The following is an 18999-nucleotide window of genomic DNA, read 5'->3' on the forward strand; positions in this document are numbered from 1 at the left end:
AAAATACTCACTGTAGGCTGCCGCCTCAGACTATTGTTCATACAGTCATTCAGTTGTACATCAATGTAACAGGAGCCATTTTCTGATATCTATTAGATGGCCTTGAAATAGTACAGCATGGACATCTGAATGTCAAGCTGTCCTAAAATTTCCATAGCATCAGGTGTGATTTGTCATCAATAGTTGAAGAATTCAGATTTCACTGACCTTCCTTTTCCTGTTGTTCCTAAAACTATCTAATTTTAGTTTGTTTACCTGAAAAATTAGAAGATAGTCTTAATCAGACAGAATAGTTCTGCATGGTTAAGTTGTGGCCATTAGCAGATTGAACTAAGGAAGATAAGACTGAATATGAGTAACTGACAAACTGAATTTTTATCTGAATTTTAATTCTATTTATACCATAGAGAAAATCAATTTAAGGGTACTTGCCATTCGGAAACTGCTCCTTTTACAGATATTGTGACTCTTGAAAGTATTCAACTGGCAACTGCAGCAATTAAAGCTCAGCATTTGGGTTGCAATTAATATTTATTATAGATTCATAGGATTGCTCAAGGCTGGCATATTGAAATATGCATTCACTCTGTACACCAAATGAGGAGGAAGTTAACTTCTTCTTAAGGTAGTTAATTTTAAACAATGTGTTTTAAAGAAAAGTTGAGTTAATCAAGAAATGCATGTACATTCTAGTTCAAATTGCCAAGGTAACTTAATCTCATGTTGGGGTACAGTTCCAAATTGCTAAACAGCTCTACGGTAGCTCACATGTAAATACCTGGGTGCCAGCCTACACAGTTTGTCTTGGTATTCTATTTCAGACCCTAACTATTTAATAAGAGGTGAAAGACATGAAAACAAAGCACTGTTTTAATTGTAACTTTGGATGATAAAAGTATCTATTCAACTAAAACAATTCAGTGTAATTTTAAAAACTTATTGTTACAAAAGAAAAATTGCAAGGAATTGGACTCAACCAAATATACATGTCTTACCTGGAGGTCCGCTGAGGCTGGCTTTCTTAACTGCAAAGGAAGGGTACAGAAAAGGAAGAAAAAGAGAAACATTAACTCCAAGGAAAAGGTACTTCAGTGTATTAGTAATATACACGTAAACAAACAAAGCAATAGTGCAATAAACTTATCGCATGAAATTGATCTATTGACCCTAGTGCAATTGAAGGTGTTTAAGATTAGGAGGAGCATGGAGAGGATGATTAGAAAGCAGTTTAGTCAAAGGGTCAAGAACACTGGCGTGCACATTTAAAAAAGGTGGGTTAGAGGTGATTTCATGAAAAATCTTGTCACCAGAGAGAGTGGTGGGTGTCTGGAATGCACTACCGAGGAGGGTAATTGAGGCAAATAACATTACGATCTTTAAAAATAATTCTTGAATGAACATTTGAAATGTCATACCATTCAAGACTATGGGCCTAGTGTGGGAACGTGAGGCAAGTGTAGGCTGTAGTGTATTTTTGGTGGTACAGACTCAATTGGCCAAAGGGCTTCTTCTGTACTGTATGATTTTATGATTCTACGAGATTCTCCCAACTAAAATCTGAACAGCTGTATGATCAGAATGAGGTTATGTGGAAAGAACAAGTTAATTTGTAACTTGAATATTAACTAGGTGGTCTTTCTGGCAGCAGAGCCAAATTTTGTTGTAGAGTCTGTCAGTTAATCAAAACGGTCTCCAGGAAATACATTACACTGCTTTTACTTCAACATTGTTTAATTCAACGTGCTTGATAATTCAATCTTTTAAATCACATTGCATCTACACTTAGTTTCATAGTATTCTGGAATTGAACAGGTTTTCAAAACTGCCTCTCATTAACAGAAAATATTGAATCTCGTTTTGTCCCCTGTAAATTATCTCTTCTGTAAATTATGGCCATGCAGTTTAGTTGGGAGGGATGCAGACTTCAAAGAAGTGAAGAGTTCATTAAGTGAAAAACTTCTTATTTGAACTTTATGAACAATTTGACCCTAATTTGTGTTGATCAGCTAAACATTTTCAACCAGAACCAAATACGTGAGCATCCAAGCTACCAGTCATAGGTAGATATTTTCTCATTATCCTGTTTAGAGATGGTATTATACACCTCAAGAGCAGGTGGGACTTCAACCTAGGTCTCCTGACTCAGAGGTACTGACACTACCACCACACCAGAAGAACCCATATCTGCTCTTAGATTTGTTTTTAAAAGCACCTCATCGTTCTTCTGTGAATCTCAACATATCAAACACACCTACTTGTCTAATGAACGCTTAAAATTATTTCTCATATACCAGGCTTCCTCCATGTAAGCATATGGAGATTTCAATAAGCAATAAAAGTTGGACAAGTAGAAGACAGCAAGATGGACTTGTAGAAATAATTTTCTGTGGTTCATTATTCTACTAAGACGTCATTTTGATTAGTATTTGGCTGCTATCAGATCAATTTTAGGCCCATATCTTTTGCTAACCACATAAAAACAACTTTCCAACTGATACTTGATTAAAGTTCTATATTGAGTAATGGCAGCTACCACTTCAAATAAAGTTTGCAGTTTAGTTATAAATAGATAACACAGCGTGGAGCTGGAGGAACTCAGCAGGCCAGGCTGCATCAGAGGAGCAAGAAAGCGTACATTTCGGGTTGGGACCCTTCTTCAGAAAAAGGGATGGCCAGGCCTGCTGTGTTCCTCCAGCTCCACACTGTATTATCTCTGACTCCAGCATCAGCAAATCTAACTATCTCTGTAGCAATTCAGAACATAGAACATTACAGCCCTTCGGCCCCCGATGTTGCGCTGACCTGTGAAACCAATCTGAAGCCCATCTAACCGACACTATTCCATTATCATCCATAAGTTTATCTAATGGCCACTTAACTGCCCTTGAACTTGGCAAGTCTACTACTGTTGCAGAGACAATGGGAACTGGAGATGCTGAAGAATCCGAGATAACAAAGTGTGAAGCTAGATGAACACAGCAGGCCAAGCAGCATCCCAGGAGCACAAAAGCAGCCGTTTTGGGCCTAGACCCTTCATCAGCTATGATGAAGGGTCTAGGCCCGAAACGTTAGCTTCTGTGCTCCTGCAATGCTGCTTGGCCTGCTGTGTTCACCCAGCTTCACACTTTGTTATCTACAACTGTTGCAGGTAGGGCATTCCACGCCCTTACTAATCTGAGTAAACAAAACCTACCTCTGAAATCTGTCCTATATCTATCACTCCTCAATTTAAAGCTATGTCCCCTCATGCTAGCTATTAACTTTAACTAGTTACTGTTAGCTTTAAAAATTATTGGTCAATTTTTGGATGTTTTCTGATGCCTTGCATTCTCTGTGACAACTTTTGATCTCTTAAATACATCAATAACAATAGTCGAGAGCAATACAGTGATAATGGGAACTGCAAATGCTGGAGAATCCAAGATAATGAAATGTGAGGCTGGGTGAACACAGCAGGCCAAGCAGCATCTCAGGAGCACAAAAGCTGACGATTCGGGCCGAGACCCTTCATCAGAGAGGGGGATGGGGTGAGGGTTCTGGAATAAATAGAGAGACAGGGGGAGGCGGACCGAAGATGGAAAGAAAAGAAGATAGGTGGAGGGGAGAGTATAGGTGGGGAGGTGGGGAGGGGATAGGTCAGTCCAGGGAAGACAGACAGATCAAGGAGGTGGGATGAGGTTAGTAGGTAGGAGATGGAAGTGCGGCTTGAGGTGGGAGGAAGGGATGGGTGAGAGGAAGAACAGGTTAGGGAAGCAGAGACAGGTTGGACTGGTTTTGGGATGCAGTGAATGGAGGGGAACAGCTGGGCTGGTTGTGTGGTGCAGTGGGTGGAGGGGACGAACTGGGCTGGTTTTGGGATGCGGTGGGGGAAGGGGAGATTTTGAAGCTGGTGAAGTCCACATTGATACCATTGGGCTGCAGGGTTCCCAAGCGGAATATGAGTTGCTGTTCCTGCAACCTTCGGGTGGCATCATTGTGGCACTGCAGGAGGCCCATGATGGACATGTCATCTAAAGAATGGGAGGGGGAGTGGAAAAGGTTTGTGACTGGGAGGTGCAGTTGCTTATTGCGAACCGAGCGGAGGTGTTCTGCAAAGCGGTCCCCAAGCCTCCGCTTGGTTTCCCCAATGTAGAGGAAGCCACACCGGGTACAGTGGATGCAGTATACCACATTGGCAGATGTGCAGGTGAACCTCTGCTAAATGTGGAAAGTCATCTTGGGGCCTGGGATAGGGGTGAAGGAGGAGGTGTGGGGGCAAGTGTAGCATTTCCTGCGGTTGCAGGGGACGGTGCCGGGTGTGGTGGGGTTGGAGGGCAGTGTGGAGCAAACAAGGGAGTCACGGAGAGAGTGGTCTCTCCGGAAAGCAGACAGGGGTGGGGATGGAAAAATGTTTTGGGTGGTGGGGTCGGATTGTAGATGGCGGAAGTGTCGGAGGATGATGCGTTGTATCCAGAGGTTGGTGGGGTGGTGTGTGAGAACGAGGGGGATCCTCTTTGGGCGGTTTTGGCGGGGGCGGGGTGTGAGGAATGTGTTGCGGGAAATGCGGGAGACGCGGTCAAGGGCGTTCTCGACCACTGTGGGGGGAAAGTTGCAGTCCTTGAAGAACTTAGACATCTGGGATGTGCGGGAGTGGAATGTCTCGGCGTGGGAGCAGATGAGGCGGAGGCGGAGGAATTGGGAATAGGGGATGGAATTTTTGTAGGAGGGTGGGTGGGAGGAGGTGTATTCTAGGTAGCTGTGGGAGTTGGTGGGCTTGAAATGGACATCAGTTACAAGCTGGTTACTTGAGATGGAGACTGAGAGGTCCAGGAAGGTGAGGGATGTGCTGGAGATGGCCCAGGTGAACTGAAGATTGGGGTGGAAGGTGTTGGTGAAGTGGATGAACTGTTCGAGCTCCTCTGGGGAGCAAGAGGCGGCGCCAATACAGTCATCAATGTAACGGAGGAAGAGGTGGGGTTTGGGGCCTTGTTAGGCGCGGAAGAGGGACTGTTCCACGTAACCTACAAAGAGGCAGGCATAGCTGGGGCCCATGCGGGTGCCCGTGTCCACCCCATTAGTCTGTAGGAAGTGGGAGGAATCGAAAGAGAAGTTGTTGAGGGTGAGGACGAGTTCGGCTAGGCGGATGAGGGTGTCGGTGGAGGGGGACTGGTCGGGCCTGCGGGACAGGAAGAAGCGGAGGGCCTTGAGGCCATCTGCATGCGGAATACAGGTGTATAGGGACTGGACGTCCATGGTGAAAATGAGGTGTTGGGGGCCAGGGAATTGGAAATCCTGGAGGAGGTGGAGGGCGTGGGTGGTGTCACGGACGTAGGTAGGGAGTTTCTGGACGAAAGGGGAGAAAACGGAGTCCAGATAGGTGGAGAGGAGTTCGGTGGGGCAGGAGCAGGCTGAGACGATGGGTCGACCAGGGCAGGCAGGTTTGTGGATTTTGGGAAGGAGATAGAAACGGGCCGTGCGGGGTTGGGGAACAATGAGGTTGGAAGCTGTGGGTGGGAGGTCCCCTGAGGTGTTGAGGTCATGAATGGTGTTGGAGATGATGGTTTGGTGCTCGGGTGTGGGGTCATGATCAAGGGGGCAGTTGGAGGAGGTGTCGGAGAGTTGGCGTTTGGCCTCGGTGATGTAGGGGTCAGTGCGCCATACTACCACTGCGCCACCCTAGTCTGCGGGTTTGATGGTGAGGTTGGGGTTGGAGCGGAGGGCTGCCCGTTCTGCGGGGGAGAGGTTGGAGTGGGTGAGAGGGGTGGAGAGGTTGAGGCGGTTAATGTCTCCACGGCAGTTAGAAATGAAGAGGTCGAGGGAAGCTAGGAGGCCTGGGGGTGGTGTCCAGGAGGACGACTTGTGTTGGGGGCGGGTGAAGGGGTCAGTGGAGGGAGGGTTAGGCTCCCGGTTGAAGAAGTAGGCGTGGAGGCGAAGGCGGCGGAAAAACTGTTCTATATCCAACTGTGACTGGTATTCGTTGATGTGTGGTTGTAGGGGGACAAAGGTAAGCCCCTTACTAAGGACTGACCGCTCGTCCTCAGTTAGTGGGAGGTCTGGGGGGGATGGTGAATTTGCGGCAGGGTTCAGTATGGCTGTCTTCTCTGGGGTTGCTGGCTGTGGAGGTTGTGGGCGGAGCGATGAGGTCGTCGGCCGTGGGCGGGGATCTCCGCCGCATCTGCTCCCACGATGAGGCATTCCACTCCCGCACATCCCAGATGTCTAAGTTCTTCAAGGACCGCAACTTTCCCCCCACAGTGATCGAGAACGCCCTTGACCGCATCTCCCGCAACACATTCCTCACACCCCGCCCCCGCCACAACCGCCCTAAGAGGATCCCCCTTGTTCTCACACACCACCTCACCAACCTCCGGATACAACGCATCATCCTCCGACACTTCCGCCATCTACAATCCGACCCCACCACCCAAGACATTTTTCCATCCCCACCCCTGTCTGCTTTCAAGAGAGACCACTCTCTCCGTGACTCCCTTGTTCGCTCCACACTGCCCTCCAACCCCACCACACCCGGCACCGTCCCCTGCAACCGCAGGAAATGCTACACTTGCCCCCACACCTCCTCCCTCACCCCTATCCCAGGCCCCAAGATGACTTTCCACATTTAGCAGAGGTTCACCTGCACACCTGCCAATGTGGTATACTGCATCCATTGTACCCAGTGTGGCTTCCTCTACATTGGGGAAACCAAGCGGAGGCTTGGGGACCGCTTTGCAGAACACCTCCGCTCGGTTCGCAATAAGCAACTGCACCTCCCTGTCGCAAACCATTTCCACTCCCCCTCCCATTCTTTAGATGACATGTCCATCATGGGCCTCATGCAGTGCCACAATGATGTCACCTGAAGGTTGCAGAAACAGCAACTCATATTCCGCTTGGGAACCCTGCAGCCCAATGGTATCAATGTGGACTTCACCAGCTTCAAAATCTCCCCTCCCCCACCGCATCCCAAAACCAGCCCAGTTCGTCTCTTCCACCCACTGCATCCCAAAACCAGTCCAACCTGTCTCTGCCTCCCTAACCTGTTCTTCTTCTCACCCATCCCTTCCTCCCACCCCTACCTACTAACCTCATCCCACCTCCTTGAACTGTCCGTCTTCCCTAGACTGACCTATCCCCTCCCTACCTCCCCACCTATACTCTCCTCTCCACCTATCTTCTCCTCTCTCCATCTTCGATCCGCCTCCCCCTCTTTCCCTATTTATTCCAGAACCCTCACCCCAACCCCCTCTCCGATGAAGGGTCTAGGCCCGAAATGTCAGCTTTTGTGCTTCTGAGATGCTGCTTGGCCTGCTGTGTTCATCCAGCCTCACATTTCATTGTCATGAGCAATACAATTAGGTCATTCCATGATACTTGTCCCATGTGTGCTTCATACTGAAATTTCATAAGTTGTTTTATTTGTAAGTAAACTTCATCCTGTGCCGTGTGGCTCAGTTGGTAACACTGTCACCTCTTCGTCAGACAGTTGTCAGTTTAAGTTCCACTTTGGGACTTGAACACATCAAGTCTGACATTCCATTGCAGTGCTGTGGGAGACGTCACTTCTTGGATCATTAGTTAACTCAAGGTCATACTTGATCTCGGAGTTGACTACAGATGATCTTGAACATAGGTCTCTTTTCATTGGAGAAAAGGAGGAGGAGAGGGGACCTAATTGAGGTATACAAGATAATGAGAGGCATAGATAGAGTTGATAGCCAGAGACTATTTCCCAGGGCAGAAATGGCTAGCACGAGGGATCATAGTTTTAAGCTGGTTGGTGGAAAGTATAGAGGGGATGTCAGAGGCAGGTTCTTTACGCAGAGAGTTGAGAGAGCATGGAATGTGTTGCCAGCAGCGGTTGTGGAAGCAAGGTCATTGGGGTCTTTTAAGAGACTGCTGGACATGTATATGGTCACAGAAATTTGAGGGTGCATACATGAGGATCAATGGTCGGCACAACATTGTGGGCTGAAGGGCCTGTTCTGTGCTGTACTGTTCTATGTTCTATGTTCTATGTTCTGTGATCCCAAGGCATTATTTTGATAAAGAACAACAGCAAACGCTCAGGAGAATCTATGGAGACAGGAAAACCAAGTTGTCGTTTCAAGTTGTAGATTGTTCAGCAGAACTGAATTACACCGACTGCCCTGACTAAAATATTTCGATTAATGTAATTAATTCTTTTTTTAAAAAATGATTTCGTCATTAGCCCACTGGGTGCCCATTTCTCACCCTTACAGCTTTAACTGCATTTCAAAAAAAAATTACACAGGCATTAAAGCACTGATGCCCAGTGTTTGCCAAACGTGCAATTTAAATGTAAATCTCTCTTTATCACAGACCCAGGTGAGCAGCATGATGTACCTGCTGCGGGTCGCCCATTCACCTCATCTCCTGCGAGCGCCGCTGTCAAGGAATGTTCGGGCTGCTCCGTGGGGTCACGGAAACGAGGGGCGAACAGGTTGCCAATTCTCTCCCAGCTTTTTGGTTGCCACTGGAGTCGGATCCTCAATAGTTATATCAGTTTCTGTGAAGTTAGTGCAAGGCAAAATCCACCAGGTAATTTGCAACCCAATTTTGCTGCCTATACTCAGAATTCAGTATGAGTAACACTGGCAGTATAAACCATTTAAATTGCCACTATGGAACAGAGTCACTACAACTGCACAGTATTTGATGGATCAACTGTTGTGAGGAGTTGAAGGAGTTGGATGGGGGTGGTGTCAGGGTTGCTGAAACATGCCCACTTATTTCTGAATTCTAAGATATACGTACTTGGATACAGAGTGTGAACCAATATCCTACCTTTTAACAATAAAGTGCTATTGGTGGCAAATGTCTATTTCCTCTTTCTGTAGAAAAGTACTTTTAGATACATTGAAAGGAAAAACCCCAGATGTGGGCCATAGGTGATTTGGTGATGTAAAAGAAAATGGTCAGCTGTATGTGTAAGAGCAATTCTGGATATGAAATAAAAGGGGGAAAATAAAATGAAAAAAACAACTGCCCCCACAACAATTATGTACAATGTGCCACACGCTATTTGGTCATCAGCAAATTTTATCAATTTCATCAACTTAAATGTCTGGATCTCTTCTGCACTTGATAAATAACAGTCCTGCAATGTAGAAAAACCACCCCTGATATTATTTTCTGAATAATTCCCTCTTATCCTATCATTTGCCTTCCTCCAACTATCTTTTCAGTTTCTGACCAGCTACAATGCTCTTCTCCCAAATACAGAATTATTCCAGCACAGAAAGAGACCATTCCACCCATCCAATTGGCACCAGTTCTACAATAAGTACTTTGCGTCATTCTTGTGCATTCTTCCATACATTTTACAATATTCCATTTCAAGTAACCATCTAATTCATTTTTCAATGGTTCGATTGAGCCTGCCTTCACCACTGTCTGGCAGTGCATTCCAGACACTAGCCACTCATTAAGTAAAAAAGATTTTCCTCACAAATATTTTGCTTCCTTTACTCATTCCTTCAACTCTGTGAACCAGACATTGCATCTCCTTATTTATCTCAAGTATTTTCTAATAAATGTTGTCATGTTAATTCAGAAAGATCAGCTGTGCTAATTAGGTCTAATTCATGTATTTTTCTGAATTTAGAACTGATGACCATTCAGCATTTCAAGTTAAGTTTTTGAAGGACAGTTGATGTGCTGTAGCTGTATGATGTGGGAGCTGGCTGATCCCATTGTGAACAGCAGCAACCACATCTGCAGCAAGTGTTGGTTGCTGGAAGAATTCCGGATCAGAGTAAATGATCTGGAATCTGAGCTTCAAACTCTGCAGCATATCCGGGAGGGGAAGAGTTACCTGGTCACTTTGTTTCAGGAGGCAGTCACGTCCGGTAGATTAAATAACTCAAATTCAACAAGTGTTCAGGGACAAGGTGTGACTCTAAGTGAGGCAGGTTCAGGATTCCGAGTTCAGGAGTGCAGGAGCCTCAGCTCTTGACCTTGATCAACAGGTATGAGATTCTTGCTCCCTGTACGGATGAGGAAAAGGACTGTGGACAGGATGAGCCAGCTGACCATGGCACTGTGGTGCAGAAGGCCATTCAAGAGAGGGGAGCAAAAAAACAGGTAGTTGTTACAGGGGATTCTATTATTAGGGGGACAGATAGTATCCTATGCAAGCCGGATCGGGAGTCCCACATGGTGTGTTGCCTGCCCGGTGCCAGGGTGCGGGACATCTCCGACCGGGTTGAAAGGATAATGGAGCGGGAGGGGGAGGGGGAGGATCCAGTTGTTGTGGTCTACATCGGGACTAACAACATAGGCAAAGCTAGGGTAGAGGACCTGTTCAGGGATTATGAAGCACGAGGAAAGAAATTGAAGTACAGGTCCTCAAGGGTCATAATCTCCGGATTACTGCCTGAGCCACGTGCTAATTGGCATCGGGAAAAGAAAGTTAGGGAAATAAACACGTGGCTAAGGGATTGGTGTGGGAAAGAGGGATTCCATTTCATGGGGCATTGGCATCAGTTTTGGAACCGGGGGGATCTGTACCACAGGGACGGTCTCCACCTGAACCAATCTGGAACCAGTGTTCTAGCGAAAAGGATAAATAGGGTGGTCAGTAGGACTTTAAACTAGTGAGTCGGGGGTGGAAGGGAAAGTGAAAGAGACAGGAGTATGGAGTTAAATGGAAAGATAAGCAACAGGATAGCACGTGTACAGGTGGATTTAAGCTGGAGGCAGACTAGGAATACAGCAAAAAGGAAGGATAGCTTAAGACATTTTAGGATTTCCAACCTCTCCAATAATGATAAGAAAGTTAGCATTGAGGCACTTTATCTAAATGCTTGTAGTATTCGCAACAAAGTAGATGAATTAACAGCACAAATCCTCTTGAATGATTATGATGTGGTAGGCATCACAGAGACATGGTTGCAGGGAGTTCAGGACTGGCAGTTAAACATCCGAGGATTCACAACTTGGCAAAAAGACATGGAGGTGGGCAGAGGGGGTGGGGTTGCCTTGTTAGTCAAGAATGAAATTAAATCTACAGCACTGAATGACATCGGGTCAGAGGATGTGGAGTCTGTGTGGGTGGAGTTGAGGAACCACAAAGGCAAAAAAACTATAATGGGAGTTATGTACAGACCTCCTAACAGTGAACAGGACCAGGGGCGCAAGACGCACTGAGAAATAGATAGGGCATGTCAGAAAGGCAAGGTCACAGTAATCATGGGGGACTTCAATATGCAGGTGGATTGGGTGAATAATGTTGCTGGTGGATCCAAAGAAAAGGATTTCATGGAATGTTTGCAGGATGGCTTTTTGGAACAGCTTGTGATGGACCCCACAAGGGAGCAGGCTATTCTAGACATAGTGCTCTGTAATGAGCTTGACTTTATAAAAGACCTTAAAGTAAGGGAACACTTAGGAGGCAGCGATCATAATATGGTAGAGTTCAGTCTGTAGTTTGAAAGAGAGAAGGCAAAATCGGATGTAATGGTGTTACAGTTAAATAAAGGTAATTACAGGGGCATTGAGGAATTGACGAAAATCAACTGGAAGCAAAGTCTAGCGGGGAAGACAGAGAGTTGGGATAAAAGGCTCTTTATCGGAATGGCAACCGGTGACGAGCGGTGTCCCACGGGGGTCAGTGTTGGGGCCGTAGCTGTTCACCTTGTATATTAACGATCTGGATGAAGGGACCGGGGGCATTCTGGCGAAGTTTGCCGATGATACGAAGATAGGTGGACAGGCAGGTGGTACTGAGAAGGTGGGGAAGCTGCAGAAAGATTTGGACAGTTTAGGAGAGTGGTCCAGATCTAATAGAAACTTACAAGATAATGTGTGGCTTAGAAGGGGTGGACGCTAGGAAGTTGTTTCTGTTAGGTGGGGAGTCTAGGACCTGCGGGCTCAGCCTTAAAATTAGCGGGGTTAAATTTAAAACTGAAATGAGACGACATTTCTTCAGCCAGAGAGTGGTGGGCTTGTGGAATTCATTGCCACAGAGTGCAGTGGAGGCTGGGACGTTGGATGCCTTCAAGGCAGAGATCGACAAATTCTTGATCTCAGAAGGAATCAAGGGCTACAGGGAGAGGGCAGGGAAGTGGAGTTGAAATGCCCATCAGCCAAGATTAAATGGCAGAGTGGACTTAATGGGCAGAATGGCCTTACTTCCACTCCTATGTCTTATGGTTTTAACAAAGATTGAGGGAGGTTTATGTAATAGCGGTGTATCTGCACAACAGTCTCACCAACAAATATGAATAAAAGAAAATGCATTATTCCAAAAACAATACATTTTCTCTCCATTTTTTGATGGGATTTAGGTACTGGGAAGGCCAGCATTTGGCATCCCTGCACTGTTACTGAATTGAGTGGCTTTCTAGATCACTTAAAAGTCAACCACAATTAGGCCTGATGTGCAACATACCAATTTGTACAGCATAGGAAATCAGGACACTTCCTAAACTGTTGGACAGGATCCAAATAGAACAAGCACAGTCCAGTATTTAATACCAGATGTGGTAACAGGTTTTGCTTGTAAACTTTTATTTGGCCACACGAGTATTTTGCAGTTCGAGAAAAAGTACTTAAAAAAAACTATTTACAATGGTGTCTTCATTTCTCTGTCTCACTTTAACAAGAAAACCACGGTTGATTTCAGGAAAAGGAGAAAAAACACTTCAAGTAGGGCCTTCTTGTGGCACACTGGTATTGTCCCCATAGGCAGTGTGGCGGATTCCATCATGCCTCCAGGAAATTGACATAGAGAGCAAAAAAGAACCAGAGTAGCCCCTTTCTGGTCTCCCTACTTCTCCTTCACCTTTCAATGATTCACCTTTAATTGCTCTTAACAGGTTTTACAAGTAAATTATTCAATTGGAAACAAATGATTTACTAGTGGTGGTTAGCAGATGAAAAAAAAACCAAGATGATTTGGTAATGGGGAGTAAAAGGAAAAGAGTTCATTTATCTGTAAGAGTACTTTTGGATATAATAAAAAAAAGAAAAGAAAAACACCAGGTGTGGACCACATGTGATTTAGTATTGGAAAAGAAAAGGGGGGAAAAAATGGAAGGTTAAGGCCACAGCGAGGAGGAAAAATGCACTTTTACGCTCTTTTCCTTTTATGTCAGGATAGATTGCGGGATGAGGAGAAAGTAATGTGTGAGAAGGAAAACTGGGTATGAGGATAATATGTCAACCAAAACCTATTTTCTGCTACCATTAAAAAATTCATTCAATTGTGTGGCCTTAACTATGGGTGTCAGCTAAACTGTTGATTTGCAGAACTGATTTGATTTGATTTGATCAGTTTATTTTTTTTCACAATATTTTGTAACAAAATAAATGTGACAAGTTTTTGCATAATGTCGCCATTTTAAAACATGCCAAAACATTGAATATAAAGGCAGAAAAAGTAAAAAGGAAAAAAAAAGTTCAACTTTACGGTCCTTCTTGTTAAATGTTCCATCAGGCACCACGGGCCTTATGGCTTGGCACCAGGCCCCTTCGCCACGCTGCTGGCACCATTCTTCGGAGCCATGTAACCTCCACTGACTCCCTTGCCACAATGAGTCCTCGCTGGACCTTGTCAATGCAGATGCCACCATCACCACCAGGTACTGCACAAGCCCAAACTTGACTCTGCTGCCACCAGGCCCACATCAGAACCACCGCTCAACCTGCCAGTTCTCGTACCAAGCCCAACCTTGCTTCCACAAATCTGCACTGGATGCAGATGTCATCAGGAACCCAAACCTCCACTGCTGCAGCCATTTGTCAGCACAAGGGCCACTTTATCCATACAAAAGCCGGAAGGACCCCAAACTCGCCTCCATCACGACACCACGAGTTTGCGTTGGGTCCACTCATCAACTCTTCCACAAGAGATAAGTAAAATAAAAGAGAAAATATGAAAAAAAGAGAAAAGAGTGGGGAAAAAAAAAGAAAAGAAAAGCAGAATCAGTGGATGAGCTCTGGGCTCAGAAGCCCCACTCCACCACTATCTTTAACGGTGATAATGGCAAAAAAATCAGAATTACATTTTGGCTAAGGTTATGATCTGCCTGGACTGCTTGATCATTGGCACTATGCATAAACCAGATGAAATCAAGACAAGCATTTCAGAGTCACAGAACATTTACAGAAAATGGAAAAAGGCCCTGTAGCCCATCATGTCTGCACTGATCATCAAGTATCTGTTTTAAAGGTTCTTGGACTCAAAATGTCGACTGCTTTCCTTTCACTGTTACTGCCAGACCTGCTAATCTTCACTGGCAATTTCTGCTTTTGCTTATTTCACATGTCCAGCATTCATAGTAATTTGTTTTATCTATTCTAGTTCCATTTTCCAGCATTTGACCCATAGCCTTTATACTTTACACTTTCCTGCTGCTGTTAGCGCTCCAGGCAGTGAGCTCCAGATACCCACCACCCACTGGGTGAAATAGTTTATTTCCTCAAATCCCCTCCAAATCTCCTACCTTTCAAACTGTGCCACCTAGTTATTGACCCCTCGATTAAAAAGAAAAAATATCTCCTGATCTACACTCCTCATATTTTGTACACCTCAAATCAGGTCTGCCCCTCAGCTTCCTCTGCTTTCAGGAAAACAACTCCAGGCTACATAAGTCTCTCGTCACAACATTTTCTGTTATGCCACTCCTTCCTCAGGTCAAACAGACTGAAGGCTCAAAGACAGATCCTTCTGTAATATACTCAGGTGCATCTAATATCCAAACAAATAAACTTCACTAAAAGTTGGTGCTTTTGACAGAGTGGGGGTAGGGGTGGGGGGAGCAGGGGCTCTCACTACCTCCACCTCTACCACCAAAGTAATAGGTTTTCTTGTCTAAAGAAATTATATTTCAATTAGCCATTACATTGAAATAATCTTGAGTCTTGTAAATTTGAATACAAACAACTAAACCCAAGTGGTAACGATTCCTTTTAAATGATAATTAAAATGTATTTTGTTTCAACAGTCTATTGTCAGTTGCATTAGAAAAACAAAACATGGGTACCTACTGCACATAAATTTAGCATTATGTAATTTATCGCCAATGTTTACAACAGCTTGAAGGGGCTGTGGACTGATACTAAAAGCATTAATTCCCTAACAAGTTGGATCGTGTTTCCAGGATTGCTAAAATAAAACAGACAGCATAGTCTACCTCCCATATTTTGCACTGTGTCGTGATGCAGAATGGACGGAAGACAACAGGCACAAGGTACTAAAAACTTACAATCGTTACCTTGGCAATAGAATGGAACTTCTTCTATTGCTGTCAAACAGATTCTTAGTTAACAAATCGCAATAACTGTTTGGCTAACCAACAAGATGGTAAAACTCAAAAAATTACTTAACAACAACAGCTTTAAAAAAAACACACAAATGAAACTAAACTGCAGATGCTGGAGGTCCAAAATGAAGCCAAACTGCTTGGGAAATGCAGCGGGGTAGGAATGTGATAGCTTGATTTCATATCAAAGCATTTTTCTGTAATTATGGAATAGCCACAAATTCATCTCATGAAGCTTTAATTGCCAGTACTATACAACAAAAAACAAAACAAAGCAACAACAAAAAAAAACAGCAAATTAGGCCCAAGAAAGTGGCTTGAAGTCCAGGGAGGAAATGTGGAGAGAGAAGAATGAAAGTGTCTGTCAAACCAACCAGAATTTAGATTCCACATAGATCCCATATACAAAAGGCACAGATACTGTAAGCCCCAAGGAAAATAAACGGCAACACACAACTTGGATCTGTCAAGCAAAACTGTAAATAGCACAAACCGTAAATAATACTGGCCACAAAAGGAATATGGTTGCAGGTTTTAGAGGCAAGTACTTCACTCCAGGTGTTTCTTGGGATAATATTTTTTTTTAAAATCAACCTGTTCAGAGATGTTATTACACAGCTCTGGAGTAGTTGGGACTTGAATTCGGGCCTCTTAGCTGAAAGGCAGGGACACTACACCTGCCCCACCACAACCTTTATAGGGTAAAAAAGTGTGGAGCTTGATGAACACAGCAGGCCAAGCAGCATCTTAGAAGCACAAAAGCTAACGGTAGTAGCCTAAGCCAGGCAGTCTTCCACTGCTTCATCAATGACTTTCTCTCCATCATAAAAATCAAATACAGGAAGCTCTGCACCATTCACATCTCGTCTGGTACTGAAGCAGTCAACATCCCTAGGTAGCATGGCATCAACAACATTCAACTTTGGATTTAAATGACAAGTAAAATTCATGACACACAAGTAGCAAGCAATGACTATTTCCAGCAAGACAAAATCTAATCACCTCCCTTGACATTCCACAACATTTTTAGTCTCCCTCAATATCAACGTCCTAGACATTACTATTGACTATAAACTGAACTGGACCAGCCATACAAATATTGTGGCTACAAGAGCTGGTCTGATGTATGATGTTCTGTGGCAAGTAACTCAACTGGCTCCCCACTGCCTCTCCACCATCTACAAGCTACAACTCTCGAGTGTGATGGAAGATTCTCCATGTGCCTGATTGAATACAGGTCCAATAGCACTCAAAAAGCTTGATACCTTTCAGGACAAAGCAGCCTGCGTGATCAATATCTTAATGACCACATTAAACATTCATTCCCATAGAGCAGTAGCAGTGCAGCAACTCACAAAACCTTCCTCAACAGCATCTCTAAACACATGCCCTCTACCATGTAAGAGGACATAAGCACATGAGGACACCATTACCTGCAAGTTCCAAGCTATACACCACCTTGAAAACGGATCACTACAGCCGAACCGTCTGAGTCAAAATTCTCAAATGCCCTCCTCAATGCTCCAGTGGATGTACTTACACTCGATGGGCTACCACCTTCAAGGACAAGCAATAAACAATAATTGTCTGTATTGTCCACATCTCGTTGAAGAATTTAAAATAAATATATAAAGTGAAAAAGTATGGAGTAATCCTTAAGGAAGCTGACAGCTGCAACTCACCCAGAATGACAACTGCTTCCAATTCTATAACGAGGGAAAATGCACTCCCAGTCATTAGTCATGGATTTACGTATTGATATAAACTGCATTCACATGCATTCAGCAATGTAGAAAATTTTGTGTTGATTTTGAAACCAACTTACTGAGCCTTTGCACATGGACAGCAGAGATGTTGGATGATGTAACAAAGGGTTGACATGAGCTTCAGACCAAAATTAACCATTAAAGAAAAATGAGCTTTAGATTTTGTTTTGTTCAACTAACAACTGACTGGCAGCACTGAATTTAGTCATAACATTAGGTCACAACACAATTTCTCCACATCCTGTTCTAAATCTGAACTCTTAAACACCTAATTAGCATTAAATTACCATTAATTTGTTTTTAGCATGATTCCCTCGACTGCCAGAAGTCCCATTCTTCCAACTGTTTTGGCACAAAACATTAGGGTTGATGTGTTTCTGGATTCGTACCACAGTTAGTCATCTCAGCATTGAAACCATTTCGGCCAATCCGTGATGCTGGAATTCTGCGGAGCTTTCTAGTCAGTCCCATGCTTTACGCTACACCTGTAGCCTGCAAGTTTAACTTCCCTCAAGGGCCCCTTCAAAATTTTTTTAAAATTACCTCCCTAGGCAACAATGTCATTATGCGCCAACTAAAAAAGCTCTTCCTCACCCACCCCCATATCTTTTACCCAAAATCTCAATTGTGCGTACTCTAGTTATTATTACAAGCAATTAGATAAAAACTGAACAAAAAAGAACTGCAGATGCTGGAAATCTTAAATAAAAACATTGCTGGAGAAACTCAGCAGGTATGGATGCATCTATTGAGAGAAAACAGGAGTTAATGTTTCGAGTCACGACTCAGTGTTCTGAAGAAGGGTCAAAGGACTCAAAATGTTAACTTAGAGTTTCTCCAGTAAATTCTGCTTTTATTTATTACTGGAGGTAAGCATGTAGGTGCAGCAGGTAGTCAAAATGCCAAATAGCTCCACACTCCCCACCAGCCCCGGCACTTTTGCCTGCAACCGCAGGAGTGTGACACCTGCCCCGACACATTCCCACCTCACCCCCATCCCAGGCCCCAAGAAAGCCTTCCACACCAAACAGATGTCACCTACACATCTGTTAATGTGGTATACTGTATCCGCTGTTCCCAATGTGGGCTCCTCTACATTGGGGAAACCAAGCGGAGGCTTGGAGACCGCTTTGTGAAACTCCTACACTTGGTTCGCAACAAATGACTGCACCTCCCAGTCCCGAACCACTACAACTCCCTCTCACATTCCTTGGATGACATGTCCATCCTGAGCCTCCGCCTGTGCCACAATGATGCCACCCGAAGGTTGTAGGTACAGCACTTCATATTTCACTTGGGAACGCTGCAGCCCAATGGTCTCAATGTGGACTTCACAAGCTTCAAAATCTCCCCGCCCCCGACCACATCCAAAAACCAGCCCAACTCATCCCCACCTCCCTAACCTGTCCATCCTTTCTCCCACCTATCCACTCCTCCCACCTCATCCCGCACCCCCAACCCCACCTCCTACCCAACAGCCTCATCCCCTCCTCCATGACCTGTCCATCTTTCCTGGACTGACCAAACCCGCCACCCTAACTCCCTACCTGCACTCCTCTTTACTGGCTCCATCCCTGCCTCCTTGACCTGATGGTTGCCTCTCCACCTATCTGCTCCTTTATCCATCTTCCATCCGCCTCCCCCTCTCTCTCGATTCATTTCAGAATGCCCTTCCCCCCTCCCATTTCTGAAGGGTGCTGCTTGGTCTGCTGTGTTCATCCAGCTCTACACCTTGTTATCGGAGAAGAGGTTGACTTGTTAGGATTATATCTGCTGCATGTCAGAAAAATGAGGGGAGGAATATCTCCAACAGAAGCCTGTAAATATTAACAGGGCTAAACAGAGTAGATGTAGGAAGAATATTCCTGATGACAAGAGATTGAGATGTGGACAAATTTCTTCACCAGGAGAGTGGTGAGCCTATGGAACTCACAACCACGGAAAACATTTGAGGCCAAAACACTACA

The 18999-nt window shown here is 44.7% G+C and overlaps 1 protein-coding gene across 13 annotated transcripts in view; it reads right to left on the reverse strand.

Annotated features, from left to right (window-relative positions):
• The window catches only part of LOC125453124 (protein unc-13 homolog B), a 495854-nt gene that overhangs the window by 416980 nt on the left and 59875 nt on the right, over positions 1-18999 (reverse strand). For all 13 annotated transcript variants that reach the window (XM_059648673.1, XM_059648694.1, XM_059648669.1 and 10 more), the window contains exon 2: positions 996-1025. In XM_059648673.1, the coding sequence (XP_059504656.1) occupies positions 996-1025 (30 nt within the window). The remainder of the gene's footprint in view (positions 1-995; positions 1026-18999) is intronic.

The sequence above is a fragment of the Stegostoma tigrinum genome, chromosome 1, assembly GCF_030684315.1.
Source record: "Stegostoma tigrinum isolate sSteTig4 chromosome 1, sSteTig4.hap1, whole genome shotgun sequence".
Taxonomy (NCBI): domain Eukaryota; kingdom Metazoa; phylum Chordata; class Chondrichthyes; order Orectolobiformes; family Stegostomatidae; genus Stegostoma; species Stegostoma tigrinum.